Source organism: Rattus norvegicus, chromosome 3 (assembly GCF_021556685.1).
Source record: "Rattus norvegicus strain SHRSP/BbbUtx chromosome 3, alternate assembly SHRSP_T2T, whole genome shotgun sequence".
NCBI lineage: Eukaryota > Metazoa > Chordata > Mammalia > Rodentia > Muridae > Rattus > Rattus norvegicus.
The window spans coordinates 48727289-48742495 of record NC_141536.1 but is presented as its reverse complement, the minus strand read 5'-3'; the positions used below and the strand labels follow the sequence as shown (position 1 = coordinate 48742495).

General features: G+C 40.7%; 1 protein-coding gene across 4 annotated transcripts in view; it reads left to right on the top strand.

Moving 5' to 3' along the window:
- The window catches only part of Grb14 (growth factor receptor bound protein 14), a 115945-nt gene extending 105643 nt beyond the window's left edge, over positions 1 to 10302 (top strand). For all 4 annotated transcript variants that reach the window (NM_031623.3, XM_087654024.1, XM_087654027.1 and 1 more), the window contains 5 exon segments: positions 6056 to 6172; positions 6262 to 6334; positions 6450 to 6537; positions 8556 to 8649; positions 9884 to 10302. In NM_031623.3, the coding sequence (NP_113811.2) occupies positions 6056 to 6172; positions 6262 to 6334; positions 6450 to 6537; positions 8556 to 8649; positions 9884 to 10030 (519 nt within the window). In that variant the 3' untranslated portion in view covers positions 10031 to 10302.
- Positions 10303 to 15207: the final 4905 nt, after the last annotated feature.

Sequence of the window (15207 nt, the reverse complement as noted above, 5' to 3'; positions counted from 1 at the left end):
GAAAACCACAAAACTGGAAGCCAAAATCTAGGCCATGTATGACATCAGTTTAGAACTGCTTCTCCAGCTCTAGCTTGGATATTCATTTGCAGATACACACAGACAGTCACAGACACACTCAAACACACCCAGACACACCCAGATACATGCAGATGCACACAGACACACACAGATACATGCACACAGATATACTCATACACACACAGACACACACTGACACACATAGACACACACAGACAGACACAGACACATACAGACACATACACAAACACATACAGACACACACAGACACACACAGACACATACAGACACACACAGACACACACTGACACACATAGACACACACAGACAGACACAGACACATACAGACACACAGACACACAGACACACACGCACACACACACACACACACAGACACAGAGACACACCCAGATATATACAGATGCACACAGACACACACAGATACTTGCACACAGATATACTCATAGACACAGACACACACTGACACACATAGACACACACAGACAGACACAGACACATACAGACACACAGACACACACGCACACACACACACACAGAGACACAGAGACACACCCAGATATATACAGATGCACACAGACACACCCAGATACATGCACACAGATATACTCATAGACACAGACACACACTGACACACATAGACACACACAGACAGACACAGACACATACAGACACATACACAAACACATACAGACACACACAGACACACACAGACACATACAGACACACACAGACACACACTGACACACATAGACACACACAGACAGACACAGACACACACAGACACACACAGATATACATAGACACACATAAACACACAGACACATACAGACACATATACAGAGATGCACTCAGATACATATAGGCACACACAGATACACAGAGACACATACACACACACACACACACACACACATTGTGCTCTCTCTAGAACTTAATTTTATTTTCCCATACATTCACACAAAAATATTTCCCACATAAGGTGTACATTCTGCTCCTTTTGCTGTACTCCCTGTTATTGAGTGCATTCAAAATTCAGACATATGTGCCTGTGGTACAAATTACTTAGTGTGAAATATGTGTTTCCACTGAGGTTAAAATACATTCTTCATGGCTGTGACCAAGAAAGGTACATGTGTCCCACACGCCAGGTAGCAGATGAAGTGGCCCGCTCTAGGAATGAAGCATGAAATGATGCTGGCAGAACGATAGAGGAAAAGCTCTCCAATTTCGTAGTTATGTTCCTTTAAGTCATAGAAAGATAACTTTCCATCTTTGTATCATATTCTTATAAGCCTTAAAATAAGAAACTAAAGAATGTAATGAATTTTATAATAGCAATGTCTTTAAGGTGGATGTTTTTACAGTTTGTCAGCTTACTTTATCTTCCAACACACACACACACACACACACACACACACACACACACACACACATGCACACACACAAAGCATATTAAATTTTATTATCTTAATCCTTCTCTAAATCCCTGCAAATTTCTTTCAGAGTCTGAAGTTATTAGGATGAATGTGTTAACAGCAACTAAGCATTTGGAGGCAATTATTGTCTAACGTCCTTTTAATCATAGGAAAATGTTATAATCAAACTCCTTTCCATTTTCATCGCTGTCATTAACATTCAAGTATGGGGGGTCACGGTTACCTTTGCCTATTGAAATTGTGGAAGATGGGAAATTCTGGCAGTCAAGGTGTGTGTGAGATTTTAGTTACAGTGTTAATTGACCACTGTGTCTAGGAAGACAAACTCCACAGTTAGTTATGGAGACTAAAGAGGGAGAGAGGTTTGGATATCTGTGTGGGAAAGACCTGTCCATGGGGCAGTTCATCCTTGTACCTCCTACTTTGTGGTCAGTAAAAGAACCCTAGACAAGACACAGCAAGACAGTTACCCCTGTTACCATAAGCTGTCTGCATGACTTTGGCTAGCCACTGTTTTCTGACTGTGCAAGATAAAGGGATTACTGTACAGTCTTTGAGGATGATCATATCTGGACTGTTCTGGGGCTTTGTAGGAATGAGCTGAAATGACAATACAGGAGAAATCCTGTGGTCTCTTTGTAGCGAACGAACGGGCTACACATTTATCCAGCTCCTTCCAATGGGATGGTGGACTTTGGCTGCTATGTGCCTTGGAGTTCAACTCCCAGAGCAACAGGCGTGTTATGTAAACTGCACTGGGAGTGGGTGGAGCCGATTTTAAAGTGTGAGTTGTAAAACCCAAGCTAGTCCAAGAGCCCTTCCTCTTGGGAGAGAAGGCAAGGCTATTAAAATCATGGACTATGTTTCTTGGGGAAAGGTTTATTCATCCTTAGAAGAATGGGTGAGAATTTGGGGCAAATATTTGAGAAGTCCAACCAGTTCTGACTGTTATCAGTATTGCTTTCCTATGTGAAGGAAATCGAGCTGAAATTGACCTTTCCAGTCTGTCAAACTCTGCTTCGCTCCTATTTCTTTGTCCACTAAAGGTAAACTATTAATTTTTCATCCACCACCTGCCATTCAGTAGAAAACATTTGCTGTATTACTGTTTTCCTATGGTGTAGTTTCCATAGCAAATAAAAAAATGTTCTCTGTTTGTCTTGTAATCTCCTTGCATTGGCCAGATAATTATGAGCCTGGGAACTTGTTTCACATCCTTGTTTGGCATACTGAGGGGAAGAAAGAAAAAAGATTGTGTTTGCGTCTCTTTCCTAACATCGTTTTTTATGTTATCAGTAGCTTGAGAGTGCAGAACCCATCTTGGCATGTGGAGGGAGAGATATTATAAGGATCAAGTTATCATTAGGATCGGGACCAGTTACTCTGGGGTTGGGGCAGGTAGATGATTTTCATTAAGGTCGGCAAAGCAAAGGCATATTCGACTGGTCCCCAGCCCGGCACAGAAGATCACGGGGTGAGGAGGGCAAACTAAAGTGTGACAGCAAATAGAGATTACAGAGACAGCATCTGCCAGGAAAGAGCAGCTGTCAGTAATAAGAACTCCTGCAACAAACAGGAGATTGCATGCAGGTCTAAGGAATAGAGGTGAGCTACAACAAGACCGCCACCCCTATCTCGTGCTTTGCAGAGAAAATAGCAGATGCTAATAAACAGGGGTATGTGATACAGTGATAAAGGGACCCTAAATTTTTTTCTCTCGTGGATAACATTTTGTTTGAAGTTCACACTCCTCGGAGAGGCATGACATGGTACTATCTGGTGGGCCCCACATACATCTTGGCTTGGCTGTACCACCATCACCCCCTTTGGCTTTCATTGCTCTAGTAATTAGTGGAGCTTAACTTGAATGTTTCTGTTGTGTGCTGTTTCCTTTGGGAGCATTTTATTTCATTTCACTGACGTAGGAAGGCAGCAAGGCTCTTGACTAGAGAGTTTGACAACTAGTTCTTTTTTCGAGATTCTTGACTAGGAGAGGGTGACATAATTTTTTTTAAGAGGTTTATTATGAAATAAAAATCCCCCACTCCTTTAAATGAAACTGAGATCCAGGCATTAGTTGATTTGTTTTCAGAGGATATGTTAAAAACAAATACATAGCAAAGAAGAGATGAGTTTTTCCCTTTACACCTCCCACCCCCACCCTCCTTGTTCTGTGGTACAAGCTGGGCTTCAGGCTTATAGCTGTGCTTCCCGCTTCCCCCCACCTCCCTACAGAGAAAACTGGTGACACCGTGGACACAGAAACTTTAGTGTTATCAACGGATCTGAACTACAATTCTACTGAATTTTACTTCCTGAATAAAACCAGAATCGATGCACTAAATCTGAGAAATAAGATGTTCCAAAACAAAGATGTTCAAGTGTTTTTTTTTTTCACTGTAAAACACAAGCATTTTTATTTAGCAACGATGACACAATTCAGAATTATAACACACAATGAAAAGAGCGAGTTTCTCAGTACTTTCAAATTCTTGACATGGTACTCTCTGAGTTTCAAGGCCAATAAATCACTATTTTCTGGAACTTTAAAATTGAATTTATTTTAAGGATATTTCTAATAATCTGCACACTTGAATCTCCATATTTGAATAGCTAAAATCCATGTTTAAAGAAAGATTATGTATGTTTAAAATGAATAATAAAAATAAGACATGAATACAAATTCTAGATAGAGATATGCTAACCTAATTATACCTTCCGTTGCTATGAGTTTTATTTTTTTAACTTTTTATTGACTGTGAGTAGGACATCATACACCCTAATTCCACTATCTCCCCATCTCTGCCTTTGCCACTTCCCCACTAAAAGAAATGAAAAAAGAAAGTGAAAGTAAAAAAACCAAAACAGAACAAAGCAGAGAAAACATCTCATCGTGGAACCCAGCATGCTCCACGGTCTATCCTTTTGCAGGCCACACCCCTCGAATGGGTAGCACTGTAGAGCTGGCTCTGGAGGGGTGGATATGGGTGAGTTGGCCCTGAGTGCATGAGACCGGGAGGGCTGGCCTTGCTTCCTTCCTGCTGCAGCATTGATGGACTAGCCAGGGCAGTGCTGGGGAGCTGGCCCTGGTGGTGTGGTGCAGGAGAGCTGGTGGGCTGATCCACTCAACTACCACCCAGGCCCAGATCCAGGGCTTTTAGTTGACCTATCCCAAAATTTACCTCATCTTTGAACTGCTGAAGCATGTGAAAGGGCCAATCTTTTCCAGATCCAAAATTGTAAGACCCACAGGGCACAGAGCAACAACAGGATAAGTGAGGAGTGTCCTGGTGAGGACCCAATTTTGATAGTGTAGAAGCCAGAGGCCTTGAATCAGACCAATGACTCATTGTAATGAACAAGTTGGCACGCAAACATGGGTGGACTAAAGGGTACACTTTGGGTTAGCTATGAGGTTTAAAACAAGCTATTCCAGGCCAGAGAGTTGGTTCAGCTGTTAGGCACTCTGGCCGCTTTTCCATAGGATCTGAGTTTGAGTCTTAGCACCCACATGACTCACAAATCCTCTGTAAGTCCGGTTCTGGGGAATCCAATCCCCTCTTTTGACCTTCCCAGGCAAATGGATTGCACAGACATACATGCAGACAAACACAAAGAGGGTATTTCATAAGTAGTTGTGCTTGACGTTTAGTTGGCAATTTTTAGAGCTTAGAAGATGAACTAATGGATCAATAGACATTTTGCTGTCTTCCTAGGAAATACAGAGAGCTAGCTCTTTTCCAGCATTTTCCTAAGTCCATGCATTCAACATCCCCTTCAGTTGTCTTGGCAGATAATCACTGGACTAGTCAATGTGAGATCGCCATTTTACCTCTTCTGTATGTTTTAACTTTTAAATCTCTGATTGGCTGCATCTGGACTCCTGTAAGAGGCACAGCTTGGAGATGGTATTAGAGGAACCAGACTTGTTAAACACACAGGCCTATTTTCTCCAAAGGACAATGACAGATGCCTGGTCAGTCAGAAGGCTGGACGAGATGTTGTCTAGCAACCTGTCATCTTCTTGACGTTCTAAGGAGCCAGCTTTCCTGAACCTCCCAATATCCCAAGCTTAGTTACTAGGTGACTAGAACCTGGGAAAGAGTACCATGTATTTTGCATCGTCCATCAATAGAATCTACCCTTACGCTTCCTCTTTAGGCCGTTACCCTGAGCACTGTTGTTCAGTCAATAGAACGGATTCTTGTTATACAGGTCTCAGGTGCTTTGCTACTTTGCATGGGGGTTTCCAAGTAGCTATGCCTAGAGTTTTGTTGGGATGAGTGTCATGTGGAAACCCCTTTCCAAAGTTTTACTGTGCTTAAAAGTGTAAGAGAACTAAAACCACTAGGTCAGCTTCTGGAAGTTTGCTCCAGTGCCTGCGAAAGTGATGGTAACTAGAGTTCCATTCTTCACCAAGTGTGGATCACTTTCCTGCCAACCATGACACTTACAGGGTCCCTGACAGCATCCCAGTCCAGAGTGGACACCATATGGCCAGAAAAACATTGAAGTTGAATGATGAAATATATATGGACTGTTCAAATGTTCATATTAGATTGTTTGCATTTTTTCAGAGAAGCGTATCAGAGAATTCCCTAGTAGCAATGGACTTCTCAGGTCAGAAGACCAGAGTCATAGACAACCCCACTGAAGCCCTTTCGGTTGCCGTTGAGGAAGGACTCGCTTGGAGGGTACCAGTAGCTTCATTTTCCTCAAATGTTCATGGTTTGAGTGTTTTGTCCAAGAAGTTGAGTTTTACTTTTTTCCTTTTCTTGCTCAGAAAAAAGGATGTTTACGCCTGGGGAATCATGGGAGTCCCACTGCGCCCTCTCAGAGCTCTGCTGTGAACATGGGTATGTCTTCTTTCAGTCAGAGCGATGTTCCTTTAGATACGGTCACATGGCATAGGACGAGGATTGCATGCAATGAAGTCATGATCGTGTCAGACAGATCTTTTTCTTCCTCCAGCTCTCCACCGGTCCCAGCCATGGTTTCACCACAGAATTTCTAGAGATGAAGCTCAGCAGTTGATTACCCGGCAGGGGCCTGTGGATGGGTAAGTCTGATACTTGCAGTTTTTTTCTACCTATGAAATGTTAACTACTTAACACATGCTGTGAAATTATAACCGCGCCTTATCACGAAGCAGAAGCACTTTTGTTCCATAAGCATGGTTGTCACTGTATTCTAGCAGTGTTTAATATTTGTGCATGAATGACCAAGTAACAGGATACTTTATTCTCGACCAGTTAGCATTAAGATTCACTTTATTCATGTGAATTCTATCATCTCAGACACGAGCGTATGAGTGGGGGCAGTCAAGTCTGTTTGAGATGTCAACATTTTGCTTTGCACATATAATAGATATATGATCCCAAATAGATTTCATAGCATGGTGTTGCCCTAAGTTGGGTTTCTTGGGTATGACGCAAAATATATTAATTAAAACGCGTTATCTTATATACTTTGAATTCTTGCCTCATTTATTTTTCTTTTAATGTATTTATTGCCATTTCTGTAAAAGAGTATGTAGCTATAAAAATACTATTTGGTGATATCTCTTACTATTTTAATGGGCATTATAGAGTGCAAAAGAGGAGGATAAAATGAGTTATAGAGCATTTGTAATCGGAAGGCTTTTCTGTTTTACTTAGTATATTTCATCCATGTTGTACAATTCTAGCCAGATTTCTTTCCCAACAGCAGAGCAAACGAGGGGGTTGCATTGGTGTTTGAAGAGGAGGGAAAACAGGATCCATTTAAACAGTGGTGATAGGGTCTTGTATCTGCAAAAGTGGGCTTAAGGCATTGACATCATCGGGCCGTTTGGTGCTGACATTTAGATAAAGATACGTCTTCTCACATTTCACTCGTCCCTGAGAAGAGATGTGGCTCTGTCTCTCTACCTGAAGCATACATACCCTTTGTGATTATAAATCTAAATGAACGGTAGTCTACAGATAAAAAAATAAGTATTTACATAATAAAAGATTACAATTTCCTTAATTTCAGAGTTTAGATTTGTAAATTAAAGGGCATAATTGAATAAAGAATAACACATGAGTGTGTTTCTTTAAAACATTTTTTTTCTCTTTTATTTCTTTGGGAAAATGTGATGGTGCCAAGTAGCCCACTAGGTGGTGGTGCTGATCTTCTTGGGAAGGGAAGAGAATTACAGCCTTCTTTACCACTGAAATGCCCTTTTGTCCAGTCCCCCAGTGATGTAATCTCTGAGCCTCACACAGTATGCATGAAATGGATGCTTTCCTCAGATATTGGCTGCCTCCCTGCCCAGGCACAGTAAGCTTAGTATTGGAGTCAGCAAAGGGACATTTACACAGTGTGCTTGCCAATAATTAATACAAAACGGGTTTTGCACAGCACTGCCAGTAAATCCGAATCCCTGCCTGGTAGTCTTTTCCCCCTAGGCCAGTAGGCCACATCTCGCTTGTCCAGCCTGACATTATAAAGGTTTTCTGCTGGTCTCTTCAAGGTTAAAGTGCACGTTGTTTGGGTCTTTCTTTTACTTAAAACATTGTTACCTAAATACTTCCCAAACAATTTCAAGATTAATTTGTTAGAATATATTCATTTCTTACTCACGATTCTGCAGTGGTAAAAACAAGAGGAACCACCATGGGAGAAGGGAAAAAAAAACCTATTTAATTCCAAATAATTTCCTCCTTTCAGGGGCCGGTCATGCCCTGTCAGTTAAAATAGCAATGCCTATTCTTTGTGATGAGTGGCTATGAGCGAGTTTCTAGTTTCTCAGTGAGAAAAGGACAGAATAGTAATTATTGATGCCACTTTCACATTATATTGGCAGTTGTGATCACACAATCTGACAAAAGGTTTGTGTATTCACCTCACTATATTCCATTAGTATAATGGCTAGTTTTACAGTTTATTACCTGTTGTTTGCCAAGTTGGAGAGTCTTACCCTTTGAGCACCCGGTAAAGGAGGCCCTGCCTATACCATTTAGATATATGCTTTCCTGAATTTCTACATAAAAATATTTCTATGAAATCTGAGTGTGCAGAGAAACACAATGAATTTCCTCTTTTTCTCTTTAGAGTTTTCTTGGTACGGGATAGTCAGAGTAACCCCAGAACTTTTGTACTGTCAATGAGTCACGGACAAAAGATAAAACACTTTCAAATTATACCCGTAAGTAATTGTGACTTCCGGTTCGTGTATTGGGGATGTTCTTCGTGCATACGCTTTGGGAAACTTGGGTTTTTCTTTTGTTCCTTTTATTAAATATTATTTGGGAGCTTGTGCTTTGACTAAAGTTAAGTTTGGCAGAAATGGTTTTATGAGCCTGAATTAATATAAGAAATACAGGAATTGTAGAAATTAAATTTTCCCCTTTTCCATGAAATGTGATTATGTTATATTGTATAGACCTCATGCCACCTATTGTTAAAAGGCCACTAAGAAGTCCTTCCATGAATGTCACTTACAGATTTTTAAAAAGCAGTGCTTGAAAGCCCCTTGTGCCTCCTCCCTCCTCTCAAAAATATATGTCTTTGTTGGGGCTTCCTGTTAACTTCATTTAAGCCATGAGGAAATCACAGGTGCTGTATAGCTAGCGGGCATTTAAATTATTCTATGAACACTAGGAAACATCTTTGGCACAGAGCTCTTTGGTATTTCTGTTGTGTGTGTGTGTGTGTGTGTGTGTGTGTGTGTGTGTGTGTGTGTGTGTGAGAGAGAGAGAGAGAGAGAGAGAGAGAGAGAGAGAGAGAGAGAGAGAGAGAGAGATATGGACAATAGTAGCTCATAGGGTAGTGGGGTAGCAGGGAATTGCTTTGTGAAGCTGCTAGAATGCTGGTGATTCCTGTTGAGATGCCTCTTTCTGGAATTTCCCAATAGGTGTCTAAAGTGTCCTCCCTGACAATCTGAGTTTTTTGTTTCTGTTTTTGTTTTTAATTATGTGATCAGCAGCCCCAGCAAATATGAAGTGATTTATACCCAAAAGCGTGACAGAAAAATAGATAGATAAAACTTAAAAATAATTTAAAAGGAGAATGCACCTCTCAGTGAAACCAGTTCTGTTTTCTGCTTAGTAAAGGGTACAGAATCCTCCTGGAGAATAGGCAATAGTTGTGACAGCCTAACTGTACAGCACAGTGGCAGAGCTGAGGAAGAAATACCAAAGAGCACTGTCAAAGAGCAGACACTGCTTTGGAACGCAAGTGATGTTGCCAGGAAAAGCAGGCATGGCACTGCTTTCATTGTCCTTAGTTTTATATACTTGTTGATTTCTGCTTGTGAACACATAGTATGCAGAGGACTTCTGGGTAGCTGATCCCCGTCTTTTTTTTTTTTTATTTTAAAGTTTTTGCTTATTCGTTCATTGGCTTTTCCTTTTATTAGTTTGTTGCTTCTTCTCTTGAAGGTGGAAGATGATGGTGAGGTGTTCCACACCCTGGATGATGGCCATACGAAGTTCACAGATCTCATCCAGCTCGTGGAGTTCTACCAGCTCAACAAGGGGGTCCTTCCTTGCAAGCTGAAGCATTACTGTGCTAGGATGGCTGTTTAGCCAAACTGTCTGTGACTCGTTAAACTATGGAAGATGGAGGATGCAAAGAAGAATGATTAGAGAGAGAGAGAGAGAGAGAGAGAGAGAGAGAGAGAGAGAGAGAGAGAGAGAGAGAGGAGATCACAAGGCTGGAAACAGATCATGGTGAAAAGAAGATTCACCTGTGGGTTACAAAAAAATAGGTCACGTATTGCAAATTAGTGAAGACTTGGATTCGTATTACTCTCGTTACTTTAAATTTATTAGTTAAAATTAAACCTTATTAAAAAATAGATTTGTGTTCTTGTGTGATTTTTTTTACACCACGATGGGGTTTTGTTAATTGTGAAACTTCAAGCACTGCTTGTTTTGGCTACTTTAGTCTCACCATGAAGTATGAAAGGAAACTGGGGGTGGATATGCAGGGCTGGGGACACATACTTATAGCTTCAGTGCTGATGAGATCAAGTCCAGACTGCCTTGTACAGAGACCCTGACTCAAAGAAAAAGTGGTTCTGTCTGCTTGAAATCCTGGGTTTGATCCTCAGAACAGCCAAAAGCAAAAGACAAAAACCGACTCAGAAAGATCCTTTACAAACTGGATTTCAGCTATGCTACTTAAAAAGTTAATAATTATAACGTATAACCTGTGGTTCTGTGGCTGCAGATGAAATCAAGAATTTCAAATCTATAAAGACCCAAACAGCTAACTCTGCTTCCTTCTCTTTACGTTTTCCTTTTAGCTTCTCACTGTGGTAGCCAATCAGTTTGCAGACTTAAGGCACTGAGACACTAGCCTTCCTCATCATCTTGAGAACTTTCTGGAAAGAAGCCTCCTTTTCCTCCTCTGTTTCCTCCTCCTCTTCTTCCTTGCCCTTCCTCCTTCAGTTTCTCTTCCTCACCCTCTTCTCCTTTGTTTCTGTTTCTATAACTTTCATTCCCTTTTTGTGGAAATGATAATAGCTGTTCTTAAAGAAATGATGAGAAACAAAACACCAGCAAACATTAATATATCTTTTTTTTCTGACCTTTGTAACAACACCGTGGGAACGGTAAAGATTTCTTTAAAAATATTTCAGAAGTACATAACTTAATCTTAGATATAGCAGTGATGTATTTCGGTAATGGAGCATGGAATATATTCCCAAGGTGCTAATAAAATCAGTCATCCATGAGAAATAATTATTGGTTGAATTTTAAAATGTCCAACTTACTTTAACATTACAAACTTAACTCCTGAAGTACCTAAAACACAGGCCATTCTTCTGTTAAAAAATACTGTCAAGTCTCTCTGAAGACTTAAAGATACAGGCTCTTCAAGTATATAAGTCCCTCTTTACCTTCCCAAGAGGTCTGAGTAGATCTTTATTTCCAACTTATAAAAACACTTTGTGTTCTGAGTTAGAATATGTTTATAATCCCTAGAAAATATGAATTACTGTTGGATTATCTTCCACTTTGATTTAGCTATGATCATTCAATTTGTACAATTTTGGATAAGATTGAGGACAAATCAATTCCACCTTTCTCTGTTTACATGTTGCACTGTACTACCCTCTCTCAGAAAGGAGGGGATGGGGTGGACTATCTTTTCTCTGTTCTTTTGTATCCCCTGATACTGAAAGTTAAGGACATTATTGTGACATATTTAAATATCCAACAAATCAAGTTAAAAATGTTAGGAGTGTTTTGTTTAAAGGTTTGTGTAGGCCTTGGTTATAGGCCTCAGCTAGTGTGACTAGACTAGATTGGTGTTTTGGTTTAGTTCTCTTTCATGCCCCTTACCCTTAGTTAATCAGAGTACTCTGTGGCCTCTGACTTTTGAACACCAACCAGAATAACTGTAGACATTTTATTTGTATGTTCAGTCCTGAGATTACAGTGTTCTTGTGGTGGAAGGATGTTACTGGCCAAATTACAGAACAGGTCTCAGAGCTGGCCTCACTATTTCAAAGGCTGTTGTCCCTACTGCTCATCATTTGTAAGCTTCAAGGTGTCATGGATCCATCCACCATTCAGGAGAAGCTCTTGGGAAACTCATAGAATGGCATGCAATGTGTAAATTAAATAGAAATGGAGCTGTGTGCAGAGATACCATTCTGTATGCTTCTGCATCTAGAGGACCCTACTGCAAATCCCCATGTGTAGCTTCTTGCTCTGTCGACTTCTGGAAGAGTATCTATTTCTTACGTAAGTCTTCTAGGTTTCTATACTGTCTTCCCTGGAGGCTCAGTGGATGATTCACACTTCTTATTCTACCAGTGGCATAGAATAGTTTTCTTTAAGAGGAAGGCCCCCTATAACATTTGCTGAACATTGACAGCTCCATGCCTACTCTTTGGGATGTGTCATCTTTACCAGGCTTGGCTCTCACTTACACCATCTGGGATGTTCAGGAATGCACGTAACTGGGGGTCTTGCTAGTAGTCTCCAACTGAATGTTCCTTGGGCTACAAGTTTTGTATTTGCATAAAAGAAAGGCCAAAATCTTGGCAGAGCATCTCATAATAAACCCCTTAAAACATATTGCAGAAATTCCATAAGTGCATTTCTCACCAGCACAAATGCACATTTGTGTAGTTATAACACAATGAGATCATTTTTTTTGCAAAGATTAAGTTTACAAAACTCTCAACTTTCTCGTTCAACCTTACTCAATGTTCGAGCCAGTAGGATTCAGAGTTAAGATGACATTACGGGTTTCACATTTCGTAGGTTTGAATTCCAAACCATTTCTAGTAGCCTTATAGCCTTAGCCAAGTAGGATTTCCAAACTCTGTAGAGTATGCCAACTCTACCTTCCATATTACCACCACCACCGTTGACCTGACTGTGAATTAAAATCACTCATGTGAAATGCTTAGCAAATTATTTGGACTCGTAACACATAGAATTTACATTGCATTATTAGCTGTATAGTGCTATTCCTGTGCTTACTTCTCTTTTTCCCGTCATACATTGCACTTTCTATGATGCACCTCTACATTTGGTCTATGCCTACACCAAGGCTGTATCTTAGAAGTAGCCATGAACACTGCTGCCAACCCTACCCTCATCTTCTGTAGGGCCAGGGGGGGCAGCTAGACTGTGTCCATTTTTACCAGATCCTACAGAAATACATAATTGCTTTCACCTACTACACTGCCTATGGCATTCTCAATGGTTGAATCCTCTTTCCAAGTCATAGTGACTGACCCAAGGAGGAAGACAGAAGGATGGACATGTACTGCATGGGCGGTGTGAAGATGGAGGGAACCCCAGGCTAGGTGGGGAAGTTGAAAGAACTCTGCTGCTTTGTTCAATACCTGGTAATTAGGAAACTACATACAAGAGCCCTTCCTCTGTCTGGCTCATACTCATATTGCACTTGCCACCCTCAGAAGCTCTTGCAATTAGGAGCAGAAGATGCTGTCATTGCCTTATGTGCTTGCTACATTCACTCCTGGATGCCCTGAGTGCCTTCTATGTGAGAGTTATACTTAGACATGCTAAGTTGTGTATGGAGTTATAAGCATCTGTCCTACAAAGCAGATTAAGTGCCGTACTCTACATAACAGTGCTATTGGAAGACCAGTAGGACTTGAGTATTCAAAGCTTCTGGCAAAGGACCGCATGATGTCATCAGCTGGGGAAGAGAATGAGGGGGATGATGGGAACTAGAAGTCTTTGAAATGTATTTTATGATATATTGCATGCATGATAGATATATGATAGTGAGAAGAGCCTACTCAAGAGCCATGGCATGAAAGGAGAGTTGTACGGAGAGGATGGGGAGAGAATGAATGAGAGAGAAGAGGGAAGAAGAAAGAACTAAGGACACCAGGAGAATAAATGTTGATGGTGATGAAAAATAAGTGATTTTAACAGATGATATCAAAATTGTTAGAACAGCCTTGGTTTCCTAAAGATCTCTTGACATAGGAAGGTGACATCTTAGGGTCTTGGGGCAGGTGTTTATGGGAATAATGACATATAGAGAACTTGTTTCACACGGGAAGATTAGAATTAAAGCTCAAAATAAAGAAGGGAGACAGTGAGGAGAAAAGGAGTTGGGAGATGATAGTGGAGCAGTTAGGCCATAAGGAGAAAGATAGCTGTTGATAAAGTAGAGCTCTGTGGGTGAAGAACCAAGCAGTGGAGGGGGTAGTTATCTAGGAATATGGAGGAAGGCCTATGGCAAAAGATTATAAAATATATTTGAGGAGTAAACTAAGGCCAGCATCAATGGCGTGGTAAATGAGGGGACCACAAGAATGACGAAGGTGAAGTTGCAGGTGACGGCGGATCACACAGGTTCTTATAGACCATGGATTGTGATTTGGGCTTCATTCTGCGGTGAATGCAAAGGCTTATGTATGGGAGTTTAAAGGACCAAGATTAGATTTATGCTGGGTTAGGGCCCCTCTTAACGCTTCATAAAATATGCATGGGGAGCAGGCGAGAGTGAATGCCTTCACTAGCACCATTTATCATAGTGAAAAAATTTAAGCCATGCAAATGGGACAGCCATCATCATAGTGGGCAACCCTGTGTATGCTTAGACTGCTGTGAAAAAGTTTCTTCAACCCCCGATGAAAGATTTGTCTCTGAATGTTTGTCAGGATGTTCATGAACATGGTATCAGAAACAGCTGCCCCTGCTATCCTATCACAGAAAAGTCCTGGGAGGGTAAGGTGTTTTACCATTTCTGTAGTTTAAAAATGAGTGGTTATACTAAAAGTAATCTAAATTTTTCTTCGTATTAGGTAAATATATTGTTCAGGAAGATATTATTCAAATAACATTATTGATACCCTCCTCAATTTGACAACATGTTTGTTTGTCATTACTAGATTTGACCTCGTATTGTTTTCTCTAAAGCACACATTTTGAGTATCCTTTAACCAACACTCTAGTTTTTCAATCTGGTCTCTTGCAAAACACATACACTCACTAATTCCAAATAATTCGCGACAGACGAGCATGTATTGCATGTTCCTCAAGGAAAGAATTAAAAAAGAAGAAAAGTTATACTTTCTCTCCTTAGGCTGAGGTCTTTATGACTGAGAGGAGCTAAAGAATTTTCCTTAGAAGGACTTGCTTTTAACTTCGGAGTTCAGTTTAGCTCCCAGCTTTTCATCATCTGGTAAAGACTACAAAGTGCTTCGACAGGAAGCTCCCCAGGCCTCCTTCAGCTGGTCCATCCTGAGCCCAGAGGA